At 37.1% G+C, this 21,755-nt stretch overlaps 1 protein-coding gene across 1 annotated transcript in view; it reads left to right on the top strand.

The window, feature by feature from the left end:
- Positions 1-2,593: 2,593 nt before the first annotated feature.
- The window catches only part of NRG3 (neuregulin 3), a 393,136-nt gene continuing 373,974 nt past the window's right edge, over positions 2,594-21,755 (top strand). Inside the window, exon 1 of the mRNA XM_077183308.1 lies at positions 2,594-2,716. Within this exon, the coding sequence (XP_077039423.1) occupies positions 2,665-2,716 (52 nt within the window). The 5' untranslated portion in view covers positions 2,594-2,664. The remainder of the gene's footprint in view (positions 2,717-21,755) is intronic.

Raw genomic sequence — 21,755 nt, forward strand, 5'->3', positions numbered from 1 at the left:
ATTCCTGGGGATTAATGACTAGCTGAGAAAGCTGAAGGCTCAATGTTTAGCTGTGGGCTGTTAACCTCAGGTGGCCATTAATTCTTCAAGTAATGCTCCATGCCCTGATCATTATTACAACTGAGTAGGGATGGAGTAGCAAGTTTCAGCAATTAAACCATCAGCAATATATTTAAGTGCATATTTTTCTTTCCCACTTGGACATTCTGACACAAAACACAGAATGAATCCAACTATTGATGGTATCCAGTCAAACCCTTGGTGTTTTTCTTAATTTGCCTGATCTGTCATTGAGGACATGCCACACTGTGTGCCTGCACTTGTCGAGCCACACACTGCTGTCCCAGTAGCTGTGCTGAACACACATTAAATATTCAGCTGGATGTACCTGCCCCCAGGGAGCCTCAGAGCTTACATGGATTCTTGTTCTCTCTCTCTCTCTCTTCTCAACAATGATGCAGATGTCATCGCCTTGAGTGGCATCAAAATCATAGTGTAGGTAGCACCCTCTTGTCTTCACCATTCTACATGCTAATTTCCCCATCTTTTTGCAATAAAGTTGTGGCTAAACCTTATTTTCCTCATTTCTTTGCAGCTGTTGTATGCCCCCACTAGTCAAAGGATAAGCAAGGCAGAATCCCCTACAAGCCAGAATTTGCTGCTGAAAGCAGTGTGAGAGCTTGTACCAACATATGGGGTGGAGTTTTTTCATGCAGGGAATTCTGATATATTCAGCCACAGCTTTTCTCAGTTCTATAAAGAGTCAAAAGATCTCAGGCTATTGCTTTCAATATGAGATCTACATAATTACCTGGGAACACCACAGTTAGGCTGAATTTGCCTCTATCTAAGGAATGCATTTATACATATTATGTACTACTTGGTGCACATACAGAGAGTCTACAAATACCCCCAGGTCTTGGCAAAGCATGCAGGTTTTTCCAAAGGCACTCACTAAGGTTCAGGAACAACTGTTGAAATGCTTCAGAATTCCACTGCTAAAACATTTCAGTCTGTGAGTCAAGGGCAGATTAACAGACAAAAGCAGCTAATCCAAAAATCAGCAGTTTATGCCTGAATGGAACAATCAGACTAATGAAGCATACAGAGCAGGATAGGTCACAAAGAGATGCTAATAACACCTCTGCAAAGAGGTGAGTGAGCCAGTCACAGCAAGCCACCTTCCAGAGTGACTTCAGGTGAGACAAGGACCAAAGATACCTACCAGCACTCCCTATCCCTAATTAGCAAAGTCATTATCACAGGGTCATTGTGAGCATGGATGGCCTAAATTGCACAGGTAGTGAGCCCAGGCATTTTGGTGTCATCTGCTGGTTTGAAGTGCAGCCTGTATGAGAATGCATGGCCTGCAGAGTAGGCATGTCAGTGCTGAGGTGTGTTAAGTTCCTTGTTTCACATAGGAAACAAGGAGGTTTAACTTTGAGGTTTAACTTATTAGTTCCATTTACATTGATGCAAATGTAAGTGAAATTATAAATTATTCCCAAATTAATGTAAAACAATAAAAACTCTGGGGCAGCTTTGATTATTTAAGTTGATTATAGCAGTTAAATGTTGACAGGATAATGCATTCACCAATAATTCCACCAAATAATACATCTTTTATTGCAGTTCTCTACTTGTCAAGATAAATCTCTCTATTTTGAAACTGTCTCTACTGAAACATCCATTTGTGGTTGTGTTCTCCCACAGCTGCTGCATGAAGGAATAAATCTTGTGCTTGCACATTATGCCAGTCCATGAGCCTGTTGGTAAACCACTTCATACACAACATAAACATTAATGGCAGCAAAGTTAGAGTTATGGCTGCTGCTATCCCCTCTGCCTGCATCACCCAGCTCTGCTCTCTGTCACTCATAATAGTTGGAACTTAGAATTTCTATTTTTAAGTGTCTTCCTGAAAGGGTGTTTCATGGAGTTTTTCTCCTTCTGATATAGTCCAGCACAGCCATTAGTGGGAAAATAACAGCTGCACTTTAATGATTCCTGTAGAGATCCCAGCTTATTGAGCTCAGGGAGAAGGGAAAGAATTCCCTGTATCTGAGTCTGGGACAAAAAAAGAGTGTGGTAAAAATGAAAAATAAGCCTAAACCTACTTGTGATCGATCTATTTCCCAGCTATTTTTACAGATTTTTCTCTCACACCCTCATTTGATCTTGTTCATATGGGTAGCATAGCACACGAGCAGCAGGTCTGAGAATAAATGACAGGATACTCCATACCTCATTGCTGCATTGGAGTTGGAGTGAAGTACTGCTCTCACATACCTCATGCAAAAATTCCAAACATTAGTTTGCTCAAAGCAAATAAAAGCAAGCAATAGACCCTACAAAGACTTGATTAAATAATAGCCTATAAATTAGGGAAGTAACTTAAATAAGGGATGGTGAGTAACACTGAGTGGCCCCTCATGCCTAACACACCCACAAGTCACTTGTATTTTCTATGCATTAGTTTTGTTTCTAGAATAATTGGTCTTGACTGTCTTTACTCTGCTACGTTGAGCAGAGATCACTTTCTAATAGTGATACAAATTCTCTACTTTTCATCTCTTTTATCACTCTCTTACAGAGTAAGGATCAGGTATGGAAAGGAGAAGGCGAAGGAATCCAAGTTCTCCGAGCTCCTAACAGTGTTTCCAGATGCAGCTGGGAGAGATGTATTCACCTCAACTTGTTTTGACTCAACTAAAAAGTGAGTTGCATAGCCAATGAATATACTTGTGTCCTGGAATCATCTGTTAACACTTGTGAATGCCAACCTGTAAGATTAGAATCTGACTTTAGGCTATTGTTCATTGTTGAGACTGAAGAGATGTGTTTTTCTGCTCAGATAATGGACCCAAGCAGGAATGATTACCAAGTCTTGGGGGAGATCTTATCTAAGCTCAGTTTACATCCTTGTGCAGATAGGTGGAGTGTAAGGTTTATCTCTTACAGGGCTTCAAGGAACAACAGAGGAGCTCGGCTTTCTCTGTTTCACCTGCTGGGAATGGAAGAACTGACATTATGTTTGGTTTTTCTAGTTCCCAACAGTAGCTTTTCCTTCTCAGAGGCAGCTCTGCCTTCTCTGTTCCCTTCCATAACCTGTACTAGGATCCTTTTGTGCCCTATACAAAATTATTCCTTTAGATTTGGGAGTTAAAACTGAATTCTGTATCATTATATAATTTACAGTTAATGTTTTTGCTCATATTTTGTTACCTTTGTGTACTTGTGTTACTGTTATCATCATTGTGGAGCTTATATATATGAACAGAAATCTTCACTAGAAAATCAAAGTGACCTGTAGGATATTTTTAAATGATTAATTTTTAGCACTTAAAAGATGATGATATAAAGCAGATTACTTTGGGGAATTTGTTATATAGTGAAGTTCTGGAGTGTGACCATTCAGGTTAACTAATGTCCTTCCAGCAAGAGACTATCTCAAATCACAGGGAAAGATACAGAACACAATCCTCCTTCTCCTCTTCCTTTATCTGTCACCTTTATCTTCATTAAAATATAGATTAAAATTCTTATCCTCATTCTTTATCTCCATTAGACTGCTGTCGCTTGAAGAAAATATTTTTCCCCTAGTTGGTTTCTAGGGGTGTTATTGTGCTTTTCTGGTGTAGAGGAGTATACAAAACTCGCAGATTTCAGCCTTTTATCCAGATAGTTATTTGAAAAATACTGTGATACTTTATTCAGAGAAACAAGATTCTTTTCTGTTTTGCTTCTTTTACTTCTACAATATAGCAGTATTTTTTTTTTCTTGGACCACTGCTCTCTTATCAAGAAATTACAGTTATATAAAATATTACATCATCCACTTAGCTTTTTTTTATTATTTGTGATTTCTTAACAAACAAGCCTTTTTTTCTGACACTACATGTGGAATGTGCTTTATATTGTGTTTCAACCAGCAGTTTAAACATGCCTCTTGACTGCTAAAACATGAATGGCAGTCTCACTAGCCCATCTGTTTAAAGTATTTTTGAAGTGCTATAGCACAAGCCATAATATTTATGAAATTTCATATTCGTTTGGATAGTGACAACATTTTTAACTTTAACTCTTATTTTGTTTCTGGTATTATTGCCATAAAAAATACTTCAGAAAGGAAAACATATGGGAGCCTAATTCTGCAGACAAGGGTGGAGCTTTACATCGAGTAAGCAAACATTTGTAGTTTTCTTCCTTTTATGTTTTCCTGAAGAAAATAACATATGCCCAAAAAAGTTTGGGAGCAATTTTCACACCTTGGAAAGCACAAAGGCTCAGTCTGCCTGGCTGTGTTGTCAGGTTTAAAGTAAACCCAAGCAAACCAGTGCAGGTCCAGCAGCATACACAGAGCAGAGCCATGTCAGAGAGCCTGAAGCTGGGCTTGCTGGCAGCAGTCATTCCCTTCAAATCCATCTCCTGGCTGTGACAGATGAGGTTGTTAAAAATCCAGCTAACCAGCATAAGGAATATTGTACTGAGCCAAATATTGGTAAGGTAAAACCAGTTTATTCTAGCTCTCACACCATGAATCTAAGCATCATGCAACCAAACCTGTCCTTAAATAAATCAAGCTGAATATGGTTAAAAGTACAGTACTCAGTAGGTTATTTAGCTCTCAGTAATTCCCCTTCTTCTATCATCATACTCTCTCTAATATGTCTTCAGATTCTTCTCAACAAAAGGTAGGTTTAATTTCTAAGCATGTTTTCCTCAGCTTGCATCTCGCACTGTAGTTTATGCATACATGAATGCAGCAATGAAAGTGAGCTGTTTGTACATTTATCAGAGTGTATCTCCCCCATTAGTCTCCCTAATGGCTAAGCACTGCTTCCTTCTCTGCCTGCTGTGCTGGCCTCTCTTGTCAGTGGGCCCACAGTGGGAAATATTCTCCTGTTCTCAATTATGTCATTTACAGCTGTTATTCACTAGAGTCAAGTCATTTATGTTCAGATGTAATTTTGGCACACAACATCCCTGGAGGTATTTAAATGACCTCTAGGTGTGTCACTGAGGGGCACACTTTAGTGGTGGGCTTGGAAGTTTTGGACTCGAGGATCTTAGGAGTCTTTTCCAATTTAAATGACTTTGTGGTTCTAAGGGGCAATCCTAGGTCTAACAAAATGGAAACACAGAATCCCTGCTGTCCAACAGCAGGATAAGTGTGCAAGTATAACCAAAACTGTCAGTTCTGAACATTCATAACTAGGGAATTAATGGCTAATTCATTCAGTCTTCAGGTGTGTTTTGTACCTGGAAGATAAATTGAAGACAAGATAGGAACATAGTTCCAAAACCAAAAGTGTTTTCAGAATTTTTAAATTCAACTTGTTAAAATGAAATTTACTCTAATTTAAATCAATATAAAGTTATCTGAAGATGTTCTGGGAAGTATAAAATTTATATATAAATATCCCTTCCAATTTGGCTTAAGTCCAAATGAACACTCAGCACAAACCATTATTACAAAGAGTAATCACTTTCTGTGATTACTGTGCATCTTTTTCCTTTGTAGCTTGTTAGTTCTTAGCATGATGGAATGATTTTCCCTGCAGTTTAAACAGATTGAATAAATTTTAGTTACATTTCAGCTGTTTGTATGCCAAATTAGAAGTATGATTGTGAAGCAAATGCAGAAAGTTCTGTGATTCTCTTCTGTCTTAGGAGCTATGAGGTAAAATTCACTCAGTGGACAAATAGCAGTTTTTCTGTGCAGTGAATAGATAACTATTTTTGCAATTGCAATACTGATTTTTTTTCTAGTTTACTGTTATCATTTAGCTGTGTGCTGTGCTTCACTTGCCTGTATAATTCTCTGTGCATTAGTCCCATAGACCAGGTGATAGGTACATGGAAAACTGTTATTATAATAGATGAAATTTGTTTAATTTGCATAAAGTCTGGGAATTTGTTTGTTCATTTTGGGTTTTTTTTCCTTAAGCTAATATTCAAATCTCCTTATAAATTCAAATCTCTACTCTTATGTAATGGATACCAGACTAATCACACCACTCTTTAGAGGTTACCATGTCATCCATGTATTAAAAAAGTATCAACTGATTCTGATTCTTCCTCTTCATCTCACTCTAACTCCTTTTAAGTTGGATTATAAACAGAATATGGACTTTCCTATATCCTTTATGTCTATCTTATTACTGTCCTGGAGTCCTGTGGTGCCTGCAGGCAGTAATGCATGTAAATAAAATTCAGAGCTGCTTCGCACAGGAGTTGCAACGAGAAGCCCCATTTGGTGTTTTACAAAGGTATGAGATTCTCTTTGTATGGGGCATCTTTTTCCAGAAAGGAAAACAACTGCTCCAGAGCAAATCCCAGGAAGCACAACAGATCACACAGCAGTGACAGTGACAGTGACAAATGCCCTCCACACCAGTGGCCTCTGTTTAGGCCAGACCCATCCCAGCCCTCATTCCACTCCCACTGTGCTCCTGTAAGGAATGTTCAAAGCCAGATTTAGGTGATTAATGTCAACATAACTGGCTGAAGTTTCCCATAGTTCAAATCCTGTCAGTGCTATGGACGTCATGCATCATCTTTTAGGTATGAATAGTGGGGAATTAAAAGGTAAGAGCTGTGCCTGCTCTCCAACACCAACTGCTTAGCCAGCAGAAGCAGTTCTGTGCTGGAATGAGGAGTTGGTTTTATTTTTAAAAAGTCAAGCAACGTTTTTGTGATTTGGAATTCACAATGTTATTTTTTTCACTTTGAGTAAAAAAAATATGGTAATAATTTTCCTCCAATATAGGAAGAGGGTGAGAGCTCTTAACCTTCAAACTATTTTTTTTCCTAAAAAAGAGTGGTGGCCCTCACCATTTTTCAGCATGTTATGCTACCAAGTTAAAACAGTGCTTCACAGTAGTTATCAGTCAGTAAGTTTCAATACAGAATGATCTTTTAAAGTGTGTCAAGTTTGACTTGGTACTTTGGCAAAGTATGGCTGTTGTTGGTAAACGTTAAAAAAATCTGTAGTTAACTTGAACAATTTCAGATTTAAATTACCAGTCTGATGTAGGGAAGCCCAGCATGAGAAGAAGTCTGTAAAAGAACATGGGACTGTAGATAGAGCAATCATTCATCATTTAACATCTGAATCATTTCTTGCTGACTAAACGGAAATACGTATCAGAGAAGTCAAATATTTTCCCATTATTATGTATGATTCATTAATTTCAAATATTATACAAATGTAAGATTAATCTAAAAGGAAGTAGTGTTTCTCGAAATAGCACTTACAGGTTTATAATAATATTTAAAATTACTTTGCAGTAATTATGCTTTTTTTTCAATATGTTTACAGTATCCACACTCAGAACCACCCTTTTGGAAAGATCAGGATTTGTTTGTAATGTAACTAGCTTATGAATAGTTGGAACCTTGTCTATACTTCACTGTCTATTTGCATTTCTGCTGCAGAATAAGAAAAACATACATTCTGCTATCAGAGGTGAACAAATGTATAACATTGAAAGTCAGAAGAAACTAACTTTAAAATCTTTTTGTTCCATCCGTACTAAGTTTATTCAAAGTTTAAACTGAAAGGTCCATGATGTATATTTGCAATGTCTGCAGTAATAGGTGGTGCTGATGGTAGGAAAGGAATCAAGTTTACCTGTGAGAGTTCCAGCTGTTTTGTCTGTTCATGGTAACTGTGAAAGCCAGAGGAGGCTCTGGCACCTTGGAGCTGCTGAGCTCCTCTCAGCTGACCCTGCTCTCAGCAGGAACAAACACCCCAGGACCTCCTGAGGTCACATCCAACAGGAATTCTCCTCACTTGTGTTTGGAACCAACTTAGTAGCAGAATGAAGAAGTTCTGGGATGGAAATATTTGTACAGTCTGGTGAGATTTGTATCCCTAAGTGTCCTAAGAGGGTTTTTTGGTGTTCTTTATAAATTTCCAACTCACTCAGATAACCACCTTTGGCATGTAGAAAGTAATTTATGTCATTATTCAGGAGACAGCTTTGACCTTGTGGTTTGCTCATATTGTGCAAAAGAGCAGAAGCAGTAATTGTCAAGCCAGTGGCATAAACCCATTTGAAGAAAAGGTGACTGAAGTGTTTATGAGGATTTATGATGAAGCATTATGTAATCTAGTCATAAGAAGCTTTTATTTTCTAGCTAGAGGAACATATTTGGAGCACACGCATCCTGACTTGGCCTTAGTCCCTGCTTTCCCTTGCTTTTGAGCAAGGTATGTGCTGTAAAGAAAGACAGTAGTGGTAGGATTTGCATAATATTAAATGTGCTTTTCTGATAGAGAAACTTCGGCCTTTTTTTGAATTATTTTGATATCCATGTGTAATTCTTTCAAAGCATACCACTGAAATTATTGAGATTTGCTACTGTCACTAGATCTGAATAGAGAACATCTCTGATGTGATATGTAACATCACACTTTTGGATATAAAAATATCAGCCAAATTTCCAGCTTTGCACCCACTGCATGAGTACATTTGTGTTCACATACATGGACATGGAAATTTCTTTTCTTTTTTAGTTGGAATGAATTGGGATGCTGCTGTGAAGGCACTAGAGTAGGAGTCAGGGCTTTCCTGCTTGCACCACAGATTTTCTCTTCAGTCCTGGACAAGTCATTTGAGTCCCAACACAGCAGTTTTCCATCTGAAATTGAAAATGTTGCTTTTCTGTTTCAAATGGTGGTTTAACAAAATGTGTATTGATCTTGTTTGAGGTGTTAAGTTGTAATGTTGATAGGCGATTATAAAGTAGTACATGAATTCTTACTGAAATTCTAGTTTTGTATGTAGATTACTTAATAATTACTTTAACAACAAAAAATTAACAACCCACAAAACCTCCTCTTCTTAAGCCTGAAAGTATTCATGATTTGGCCCCAGAAAACAAAGTCAGGAAAAGAACTAGCCCTAAATCTGTTAAAAGCAGATTAATTTCAGGAAATAGATCTTGATACTTCAGGTTTAGAATGAAAGAATCAGTAAAAAGCAGCTGTCGTCACCTTAACACTGAACTGAAGATTCTCAAGTAGTGCTTGCCCTGTAAATCAGAGAGACAATACTTAGCCTGTTACCTGCATTATTAATGTGAATAATATTTATGATATTGCTTGCATCATTAATACTGTATTACTTGTATTACGGGCAGCAGAACTTCCAGCTCTCTTTGTGACTCAGGCTGGAGAGAGCTATTTAAAGAAGTCCAAGAATTAGTGGTGCCAATAAACTTGTTGTCTTATATCTTGACTTAAATGTTTATGAACTTACCTAAGTTCTGGTGGCTTTTAAGGATTCTTCTCCGGTATTGCTCTATTTGTTGGTCTAGCAGAAGTTTGTAAGTGAGACTTGTAGGCAAATTGCTTAGCAATTTGCTTAAGCCATGGTTTTTCTATTGCTCTCCTGCTGTGCTTGAAATTCACCCGTTTATGTTTAAGTGTGACAGTATGAAATAAGCAGAAGTAACCATGGGGTTTTTTATCTCTGGGACAGATTTGTCAGCCTTTCATCAAGCAAGACTTGCGTTGTCCTCAGCAGGATTTCTGTGTGTTGGAGGACTGCTGCATTTAGTGCTTTGATTTTTTAAATATTGTATTCTTTGTGCCTGGGTATTGACAAATGCACTACTCTAACACCATATATATATTCTCTATTGAAAGTAGAAGCTTGCTTTGCCTCCCCCTTCTTGATTCTTGATGTCAGACAAATTTACATGGATGATTGCTCCCTTAGCATGCTTATCTATCATCATAACTCTGAGATATCCCTACCAGTGCAAACCAGAACAGAAGGGATCACCCAAATTCTGCTATTTATTTAAAGGACTCATTAACCTTCAAAATCTGATTTATTATTTTCGCATCCATGCTTTCCCACATATTTGTAATGTTTTTATAGAAACTGTTCCCATGAAGCAGGTAACTTTACAGTAGTTTTCTAATGCCTCATTTTTCTGAGTATCTGAATCTTGTTGCTGCTATACCAAGCCTGCTGAATTTCTGCAAACAAATTTTGTATGCAACCAAAGCATAAAGGACCCTATGCTCAATTATGTTAAATGGTTGCAACATTTTTATGAATGAATCTCATGGGAGACTGAGAACCATTTATGTGACATATTCCTTCCCCTAATTTCTTAATTTCTTTTTTTGGAAGGAAAGACTTTCCTCCCCTGAATATTCTGTTCTATAAGTGGGTTTAGGGCTTTGAGTCAAGTCATATGAGCTCATAGATTCTTAGGGAAAAAGAGCATAAGACTAAACTTTTGGGTTGTGCGCTTGCTTGGGGGATTTTGGTTTTTTTTATTCCTCCTTGCACACACAAAGTATCCCTCAAACTGCAGCATCCTGTTGGGGGTGTCTGGTGTGATACAGGTTCTGTCCTGTGCAGTGTTGTCAGGTGGGCCACAGCATGTTTAAAATTTCCACGTTGAGTAAGTTTCCTCATGCTCTTGATGTTAATTCCTTCCCTCTCTTCACATGGTAAATAGGTATACAAGCAAAAACAAATACACCAAAGTCAGTAGAATTTAAAATATATAAAATTTCCAGAAGTCTTACTCGTGAGAGTTTGAAAGGAATTTTAACTCCAACTCCCATTTGAGACTTTGAAAAATATCCATTCTATATTTAACAATTGTAATGATTCTTAAATCATATGCTCCTCCCATTTCCTGAAGGCAATCAGCACACAAGAAACAGATGAAAATATGGTACAACTTCACATATAATGATATTGTCACTAAAACCTGATCCAGTCAGCATCTGTTTGGCATCCTCTTCAAAAGTAGTCTTGAAGATTAAAGCACTGAGTTGATTAGTAACTGGAGAAGATGGTCCAAAACCTGTTTTTTCTGGCAGCATTGACCTTTCTGGGTCGTTTTCCTTCCATGACAAAGTGAAAATAAAACTTTCTAAATGTTTCCATATACCTGAATATAAGTGATTGAAAAAGATTTTCAACTTAGGTCTCTGTGTATCAACTGAAAAGAGAGTGAACCCTGGACTAGTTAAATGGATATTGCTTAATGGTGCTCTTCTGTCTGGCTTAAAAGCATTATTCACTTGAAAAATCTTTAATTAAACTACTTTGGACAACTCTTAGAGGCAGTCATTTTAGCATCTATTTTAAAAAGTAATTTTTATTAGCATTTATACAATATTAGCATTTATACAATATTCTAAAAGAAGAGTCCAGCTAAATGATAATGGTAGACAAGATTCCAAATGGAGAGACTTGTAAGACCAGAGCTGTCCCTGCTGAAGGGATCTGTTCTAGGTCTTTAAAAATACACAAGAAATGTTAGACCCTTATGAACGGAATTTACACAAGCCAGTGCACAACCCAAAAGTTTAGTCTTATGCTCTTTTTCCCCAAGAATTCATGAGCTCATATGACTTGACTCAAAGCCCTGAACCCTCTTATAGAACAGAATATTCAGGGGAGGAAAGTCTTTCCTTCCAAAAACAGAACCATGTATTTTAGGATGAGGTTGCGATATGTTAGTGGTTGGAATATTCTCATTTCCTATGAGGTCAAACTCTTTCATTTGCTTCATGAGGCTTTCTGGTTCTCTCACATTCTAAAATTGTGTCCAAATTTCCATAATATACAGTAATCCAGGCAAGATATCTCCAAGATTTCCCAGTGAAGTAGTTGGCTATGTATGGACTGGCTCCACCTGCAACCCAGGGGTTTAGATTACAGGGCCATAAAACCTTGCCCTAATTGTCACCTTCTCCATCTTTCAGCATATGCAACTGTTGGAGAACAGAGGGAGAAAGGATGTAACTACCATGAGTTTACTGTGGTGGTGTGAAAGAGAGAGATCAGATTTTGAAATTGTCTTTCTAAACATATTTTCTATATTCTCTTTTGATTAGAGTTTAGTCTCTCTGATTATATGAAGGTGTGTTCTTATGATTATGACAGTTCATCATATGTACCACCAGAGAGAATATAGCTGCTGATACCTTTGCAACAGAGTACAACATTGGAAATTGTTGATCTGATTTTGAAAGTCATTCAAAGGCAGTTACCTTTTCTGGAGTGCTTCATGTGAGAATCTTTGGTTCCCATTTTAGCAAGGACATCCAGGAATTTTCTGGTGGCAGCTGGCTGAGTCCATTTCCATCTTTCTCTCTTCACTCTGGGGTTAAGGAGCCTTTAGAGCTTTTATTAATCTCAGAGCAGAGAGGATCAGTGAAGGGCTGTCAGGATGAGTGACAGACGAGAACTCAACTTTTAAATGCACAGTCAAATCAAATATATGTTATCCAGAAGGAGAAGCAGGAACAGAATCTCAGACATCTCATTTGGATTAAATCTCTATCATTCATTTAATGTATATTAACTTGAAATGATGGATGTAATTTCCTGTAAATAGAGTTGTAATTTCAGACTGATTAGGAGCAGAAGGAACACTTTTAGAATAAGACTGAACTTGAGAAACTTACATCTCATTTGCATTTAACAGGTACATTGAATCCCTCCTTCTGACCAGAATCAGAGCTATTGGTGCATCAGCTCTTAAGTGTTACTTATTGATTTGGTGCTAGGTGCAAGCAGATGTTTTCCTGTAATTGTTAAAAAAAATAGTTATATTTAAAGTAATTAACTACTATCATAGAAGAGGATACATTTTTAAGCTTATAAAACTGCATATATAATGATATTTTTCTCCAAAATCACAGTTGGTTTTAAAGATCCAATATCGGAATTAAAAATCTCTACAAAAGTGCACTTGACTTTTCAAGAATGTGTCCTCTGTCTATCTTCATTTGGTTTTATGATTGCAGGAAACCCAAATTTTGCATGAGGTTCCATCATGGATTGAGCACTTTTAACAATGTGTATTGGTCATTTAACACTATCACAAGTGATGAAAAATATGTTTTCATCCTGGTTTTGAAAGGTTTCAAGGGAATATGTGGTCAAAAATACTGTAATTAATTATATCAATCCCATATCTGTAGTTTAGAGAAAATATTACATTTGCTGGCAAATTAATACAATTTATTGGAAATCTCAATTAAAGTAAAGCAGCAGATAAAATATGATTAGACTTTATTATAAAGGGATTTAAATTGAAGATCATCTAGCATAGCTACTGAATAATTAGGGTGCAGATTGCTCTAGGAGAGTTTTCAGAATATGATTTTAATGTCTACACTTGGGTTAAAGGTTAAATTCAGTCTCCAACATTTGTCAGCAAACCCTTCAGTGTCATTAGCATAGTTGAAAATACTAAAGATTGGTATTATGCTTTTCCTCCACAAAATGTGGTATAGCCCAGCTGGTGCTCTAATTTCTATTACTTCAGTTTTGTTGAATATTCCTATTCTTATGAGATAGTTTTTCTTAAAAGAAAAATTAAAGTATTTTCTTTTATTGAAGGTAGAATCTTACAAAACATAAAGTTCAATATATAAACATGAGTGAAACTAATTCATAAATCCAGTTCTGGAGTAACACCTTTATGTTTCTGCTATTACTGTGCTGAAAAACAGTTATGGCATATCATGCCTTACTTTCCTCTTTAGAATGTTTTTTTAGCTTAACATATAGAAAGTTCTTTGTAGTTATTTTGGGTTGGGTTTTGTAGGAGTATGCTTCCGTAGCCTAAAGTAAAATCTCTTAATTGCAGGGAGGGCAGAATGCGTAGTGCATTTACACATTGAATCTTAATTATTTCATCCATATGCATAGTCCCATCTGCTTAAGCACTGCTGCACTCAAAGAACAGGGTGGCCTTCTCCTTATTCCCCCACCTTGAAGAGGATTTCAACAAAGCAGCATAATCTGTTCCAAACAAATAATTAGTTCTTTCTTGTGACAGAGCTGGCGGGTGTCATCAGTGGTGAGCTGTAATTTGAAGTGCTCCTCAGTTTGGTACACTTCAATTCCACTGCTGATAGTGGACACAGATCCAGCAGGAGCTTTGCAGTCCCCCTGGCTGCAGCCCCATGCCATGGGGAGCTCTATAACACCTGAAATTTCCTGCCCCAAACAACTTTGTTGACCAAAATCGAAAGCCACACTGGGAGTATAAATGAGAGATTTTTTCCTAGGAGAATGTTGAATAATGAGCTTGTTTGGTGTCTGTTATACCCACATTATTCAAATCTGTTAATTTGGTTTCTTATAACAAGGAGGGGGTCATTCACTTTTTAGGCTCTTCTGTTAAGATAATTATCCATTAATTTTGCATAGGAGTGTGTCAAGATGGAAGTGATATAAGATTGTATTTATGGGAATTTAGTGCATTTAGAGCTGTTCGAATTTTCTGTGCTCATGTGCATGGAATTTCTGATAGGGATTTTGAATAAATTAATAAATACTGTGAAAAATACCAGATGAATGTGTTTTGCCATGGAAACTTGAGAATTTGCTTGAAACTCATGTAAATAATATAAAATGTTTTACCATTTTTATCTTGTGATGATGCTGTTAGTAAGATGAGATATTTATGGTGTGCTAGTTAGAAGGTATGAGAGAAACAGAAAGAGCTTTTTGCATTCTTAAAGGTTGAATGGGCTGCTAAACAAATTTGAAGCTGTTCATGCATTCAGGTACAGCTGCAGAACTTATGTTAGTTACTGTGCAAAAAGTACTGACCTACAGCAACACATTTGATTCTTTGGAATGGGGGAGAAGTGTTGGGAATATGGTGTTGTAAGAAATTACCTTTTGGAAGAAAATACTTTTCTAGCATGAGTTCTGAATGCACTAATCAGGTTAAAACCCTGAACACTTGACTTTAACCACCAGCAGTGAATTACATACTCCAGAACTTTCAGCATTTGATACAAGAGTCTTTATGTAAATTCTCTGTTTTCCTAAGCAACAGTGTTAAATCTTCATCTTTTTATAATTCCCTGTTAGTGCAAAGCAAGTTATCAATCTCATAAGTTTATTGTAGAAATAAATAACACATAAATTTGCTGTTCTACTATTTAAGAGGAGAGGGACCCTGAGAGAGGGTGGAGAACCAAATGATTAAGTTTGCCCATATTAAATGTCAGAAGGAAGTGCTGCTTTTGTAACCAGACAATAGGAACAGTCAGGTCAGTTGTGGTTACCCAGAATTTCTCATTCTTTTCACATCTTTTCACATCTCAATTCAAATGATAAGGCACTAACTTTTGAGACTCTTGCATGATTCTCTGCTTAGCTCACATAGTGTCCTGGTCTTAAAACTATTTACAGAGGTTAGTGATCTCCAGGTGTTGAATGCCTGTGATTCAGTCCAAATAAGTGTGTAATTTAAGCAAAATCTTCTCAAATCACTAGTTTTGTTTTTCTTCTCCTCTGCCAACCACTTTGGTATTTCTATTCCAAACCTTCAAAAGGAGCTTCCAGTATCTGGAAAAAGAGCTTCTGTCATATTTGAAGCTGCACCACAAATCCAGTGTAATGGAAATCTATCCCATCAGGTTTTTCTGCTCATTGGTCTCTAACCATGACAAAAATATGTCTATTTTGTTACTAGCTGCTGCCCTGTAAATCTTGTGGGTCGCAAATAGTTCCTTTAAAAAGCTTCATTTCTTCTTCTTCTTCTTTCTGACCTGGCTTGGAGTAAAAGGGCATAAGAAGACAGTTGCAATAATATGTGGAAGAGAAAACACAGCAAGAAATTTAAATTGTTTGCACCAGCAAATTACAGGAATCAAAGCAGCAGGAATCAATGTACCCGTTGTTATCATTTTGACACACAAGAGGACAGGGATGTTCTTTCTTGTCTTAAATGAAGCTTTCAATAATTAGTCCCATAAAAGTAAAATAGCACCCTGTAAGACAAAAATTACCAACAGCTATGCAGAGAAAGCAAAAACAGCATTTTCATTTAATTGAAAAGGAATTCATGTTATTGTGTAAAACCTTCCTGCTCCCTGAATCGTCAAACCGAACCTTGTACACTACTAAATGACATAATTTAATTGTATGCACTTTTCTATTAAAATTTTAGTTGCCTGTGTAGGAAAATATACCCAGATGGTTGAGCATAACTACATTTTATTGTTTCTCTTTGCACAGTTATGGCTCCCTGAGCTATAAATTCCTGTGACTTAGTGACAGTTCTGTGCTGCTGCTTTACAGTAGTTCATGTCTGCACAACTCCAGTTCACCCACTGCTCTAATAACCTCATCAAAGTCCTTTGGAGATAATAGCATGAGACAAAACATTATGGAGAACTTAAAAGTTTGAAAACAGAAAGTTACAATAGTGAGGAGTAGTCAGGGGCTTTTAATTTAAAAGTAACTGGGTAACTTTGAATATTAAAGCTTTATGATGCAGACATTATTTCTTTCAGCTCTAAGCATAACATATTGCCTTTCTCCTACATTATCCTCTAATCATAGCTTGAAAACTTCAGAAATTGTACATTTTTACATTTAAATCCCAATATACAACGAGGAATCTTTCAACTTGCCCAGCTATTCATTTAGAGAACATCATATTTCCTTGGAACATGCCCACCTGCCTTAACACACAAAATTATACTCAAGTCTGATTCATAGGCTGTTTGCTATTGATTTGCAGTTTGGGAACATGTGAAGCACAAGAAGGAGGATTCATTAACACACCCCTTTTCCTGTTCCCTGCACTACAGAGCTGCAGTTTGGTGGTGTCAGCAGGGTTACACACCCCAGAGTGTGGTCTGTTAGCTGATGTCAGTGACAGAATCATTCATCAATTAACTTTTCAACCTGGCACTCAGAAATCTGCAAAATGCACCTAGTTTCTCTGTATTCAGCAGTAAAATAACCAGCCTCTGTAACACACTTTCACAACTGTTTTCCATCTCCTCTGTTCATGTTCCTCCAGCAGGATAATGGTTATTTCTTTGTGAGTTTTTGAGCTCTAAATCAGTAGAGATCTGACTCCAGCAAAGGCCCCTAGAAGTTAACTTTAATCTGTACTGTGGCAATCTACAGATGTGTGATTTTCTGGGAAAAGCAGGTGACCCTTATATCCTGGTGCCAAAATGCAAACTCCTTTTAAAAGGTATTCTTAGGCTTGAAATCTTGCCTGTGTCCAGACTTGATACATTTTGCTCATGAACATGCCAAGTTTCATAGGAATACTTGGCCCTTGGATTCTTCAGGAAATTATGGAAGCTTGGAAAAAAATAATTTTCCTCTAATCCCCATAAAGTGTCCCATCTTAGAGATTTTTTTGGTGAGAATAAGGGAAAGGAACAAAAATATTCATGAGCAATTTTATGGGTTCTGAGATGGTTGTAAATACAGGAGGGTATAAGGTGACAATGTTTCAGCTGTCTTTGGTGTGACCTTCACTCACCATCTCGATAAAGAGGAAGTGCTGCTGTGTGTGGTTGCCCTAGAACTTCAGCTCTGTGGTGCTTGCATGGCTTTTAATTTAACCTTTTTAATTTAAAGGTTAATCAGCCTTTTAACGTGAGTCTGTTCTCTTGTCAGATGAATAAACTGGAAACTAAAAATTTTCATCCTTTTTACCTAAATGTAGATTTTCATTTTTTTAATCTCATGAAAAATTATGCACCAAGTACAGAAAATGGGACAACAAACTATTTTCACACCCCCAAATTCTCTATGTCCTAAGTCTCAGATATATGTTTTGGGGTGTATTTTTTATTTTAATTTACATGGCAATTGTTCTCACCTTTGCTTCTTGCTCATCATGCATTCCTTGAATCTCATAGTTGTTTCTCTTATTTTTCTGTTTCCATCCCCCTAGTTTTTTGAGTTATTCTGAGTTTGGGGCTGGTTTAGCTTCTAGTGTCCATCTCCCTTACTAAGGAAAGCGGCTCAACAGTCACAGTTTCAATTATAGTAGTGCAATGATGATAGATAAATGGAATATCAAAGTGTGACATGCTGAAAGTGTTTCAGTTTTAATTGATTCTGAAGTTAAAGAGAAATGCAGCTCTTACCTTATTTCCATGGGTATATGTGTAAGGAAAAGAGCATCCATAGGAATATTGACATGAAATGTGAGTTAGAGCAGCAAGTGATTACTGGCATGCACAGCTTTCCAACTTACAGTAATTCTCATCTCACATGCAAAGAAATTCAATATATATCAGTTAAATAATTTTGTTCTTTATTATTACCTGTAGGAATTCAGTACTTCCATTCTTTGGCAGGAGCACTGACAAGTGACTTATAAAGGCATTTGAATAATTTCTGTCCTTTTCTATGTGTTGCATAAATCAAGACTAACACCCTGCAGGTATTTTGGAGTTTGTCCAAATTACATACTTCCTATGTTGCAGATAGTTTGCATGTTTAATGAACATTTTCAGAAAGTTTATTGAAAACAAATTATACATTGAAATAAGACATCTGCTGCTTGAGTCAAAAACTAATATTGTGATACATTTTTATTGTGTTGTAATGTTTTATGTATAAATCTTATCATGTCCCAACATAATATAATTTTCATTTTATAGTTTTAGATGTACGTATACATGATTTTCATTTTTAAGTTCAAAAGATATTTAGTATTTAATTGAATGTAATGATGCAAGAAATGTAATATTGATTCAGCTCAAATGTGTTGACAAGTTGTTGACACAATAAATAAATTTAACATTGTAATATTAAGTAGCTTGAATACTATACATTCCTAATCACTATATTTATATATACCAGCTCTAATGCAAACCTGCAGGAGTGTGCCATTGCTCCTGGCCAGCACGGGCAGAGTGTGCCTTTTTTTGTGCCATGTCATTCACAGGCAGCATGGTCACTAGACAAGGTTAAAAGCTAAAGGAATGTCCTTCTGCAATAATAGACTTAGAAAAACAGAGAACAGCAACACATATGACAACATAGTTAATATTATCTATAGGAATGCACAGGTAGATCCTTCTTCATTTCTTACAGTAAGCCAAAATCTGTCTTTCTCTCAGTTTTTTCTCCAGTGTCTTTCATGGATAGGATGTTTCTGGCTCTTCCTGTTCCTGCCTCTGTGCCACCTCTCTTGCTGTTACAGAAAAGAGAGGATCACAGGCATACTGCATCCAGGCTCTTTTTTCTGTGCATTCTAGTCTGGCCTCATTGTTCTAGCTTCTTGTGACTGCCACAGTACTTTGGACTGCTCTGGTGTGCTGTACCTCTTCTGTATGTTCCTTTCACATATTCAAATGGTTTTCCTGATTGCAAATTGCTAAAATGCTTGCTAACTTCTGGAAACCTGGACTGCTGAAAACTCTTGGTGAAATACTATGCATAATATTATTATTAGTAGATGCAGGGGTGTGCCTCCCTGTGCATCATACAATGACTTCAGAGGATATCCTGAGCACTGACATCTGGGGAATAGCTGCCTGCACAGAGTTTGCCCTCTGTTTGCTGAGCTCTGAGACACAGAATCTCCTCTGGGAACAGTGTCACAATTATAAATATTTTTAAAAGCTGCAGTAGTTGGAGGTAATTTGCTAGTAAAAGCAGTACTAACATAGGACCTGACAGTATTCTGTTTATTCTGTCCAAGAAGAGATTGAAATTAGAAATTGGTGATTGATTACAACATTGCTAATGAATAAGAAGCTGACCTCAGCTGCAAACAGGGGCAGAGCAGATGGCAGAGGCATATGCTATGACTTCTTATGTGCAGGAAACACAATAGCTGTCTCTCTCCCTTCTAACATCTTTTACTTAGCAATAACCTTGACCATTTTCAGTAATGGTTCAATCTGCCCAAGAAAAGAATTCACTCTGCTCTGTGCTGCTGCCATCTTCCCTCCTACTGGTGAATGCATTTACTGCCCCATTTCATGGACTTCAGAGCAGCCTCCAGCATCATTCCACTCTCTAAGATGCAGAGATTTCTGTCTTTAGAGTTTAGCTCCATTTTTGCCCCCTTTCCTGTTCTGCTGTGCTTTTGTGTGCCTGTCTATGGCTGTGCATGTTGGTGTCCCTGTATCAAGACCTTCCCTGCTGCAGTTTACAAAAGCTTATTTTGGCAGTCTCCATTAACCTCCTTCATCAGTTTATTGTGCCCTGAAAATCCAGATACACAGCGATGGCACAATGCACTTCACACATTGAAATGTCAATGTTCTTTTAAAATCTGAGCTTTCTAAAAATGCAGCATGAATAAAAATGTTAGTGAAAGGCAATGTGCCTATGTTTAGTGAAGTTTCTTTACTCTGCATGTCAAAATAGAGCACAACTATTTTTGGGAACACCTGTCACCACTCTTGCCTCCATTTTGCCTGGTTATTTCCTACTGACATTCATTTATTTTGCTATTTACTACCTCACTACCTAGCTGCAAGAGAATCCTTGACATTTGCGATGACTTTGTGACACTTCTCTGCCTTTAGAAGTTCCCTAAAAATATATGTCACCTCTCTGTTCTTAAGGATTTCTCCTTTCTTTTTACTTTCAGGTTTTTATCACCACTATTGTATCATTTAACTTAGAGCACTCTGGGACATAGTTTGTACAGTAGGCCAAACTGCCTAGTGTATATTTTGCTTAATTAGGGCCCTATAGGGCCTCAGATATAATTGTTGTAAAGGAAATCCCAAGTTGGTTAGATGTGGTATTCAGGCAGTCATTATTGAAGTATTTGACAGGGAAATGAGCAGATAAATATTACAGTTAATACTGCAGATACTTTGACTAAACCCTTTCAGTTTAGACAAAAATTTTCAGGAAGATTATGAGGAATTGTATGCAACTGTATTTTAAAACAAATATTCCCAGTGAAAAACATGCAGTGTTTTAGTCTGAACATGGTTGTTTATTTGCACTCTACTGAGTGCCTTTGATGTGTTCTGTGTTGTGCCTTTTAGTGTGCTAGAGCTTCATAAATATAAATATTGCTGATAGCCATATAATTATGGACAGATGGACAAGAAAAATCCAACTGAGAGAGGCTTGTTTTCAGAAATGGAATGAAGTTTGTTTGTTTGTTTGTTTATATTCATATAAAAGATGCAAAAAGGCAAAATTAATGTCTGCAGTGGTGGGAGCAAGACAGAAGGAAGCATTACATAAGTCCTCTACTTCCCAATCCAATTCTGTCCAAAACAGTTTTTCTGACAGTGTTTGAAATCAAATTGTGTACCTCAAATCTCTTGTTTCTATATTGGGCTCATACTGGAACATGGGCCCTGCAGTTTTGGGGGGAAAGAACAGCACAACAAAATCTCTTGGGATCTCTCGTGCTCCCAACAAAGCAGTTCAGTCTGTTGTGCCTCCTCTTACCAAAACTGAATTTTAGTTTAGCTTCAGCATTTTCCCCTGTGGATCAATGCCCAGAAAAGTTAAAAAGGATTAGGGAAGAGATAAACAAGAACATGTAAAGACACAAAAAGCTTCACTGAACTTTGATCAGCCATGTGGGCACATGGCCCAGGTGCATTCACTCAGAAAAGCAGCAGCCTATCCTTGCATTTCCCAGAATTCTCCTGAAAGCTTTATGTCTTTAATTTTTGGTCCCTGTAACTGATAGACATTTATTAGGCTCAGAAATGCTACAAGGTTATATTGCATCATTTCTAATGGTGGGGTTTTTAATATTTTAAGCAATTTATGAGACTGGGGTTTAGTTTAACAGACAAAGGAAACAATGAGTCAGCAGTCTTGAAACGTTAAACATTTGGAGATTTTTCCTCAGTAAAATTCTCAATTCAGAACAGATTAACACCTGTGAATACAAATGGCATGCAAAGGTTGTAAATATCTCTGAGATACATTGACTTCAAATGTGCTATGAATTTAGACTGCTATCATCAGGGAATAGATTTGGGGCTT

The sequence above is a fragment of the Agelaius phoeniceus genome, chromosome 9 (genome assembly GCF_051311805.1).
Source record: "Agelaius phoeniceus isolate bAgePho1 chromosome 9, bAgePho1.hap1, whole genome shotgun sequence".
Taxonomy (NCBI): domain Eukaryota; kingdom Metazoa; phylum Chordata; class Aves; order Passeriformes; family Icteridae; genus Agelaius; species Agelaius phoeniceus.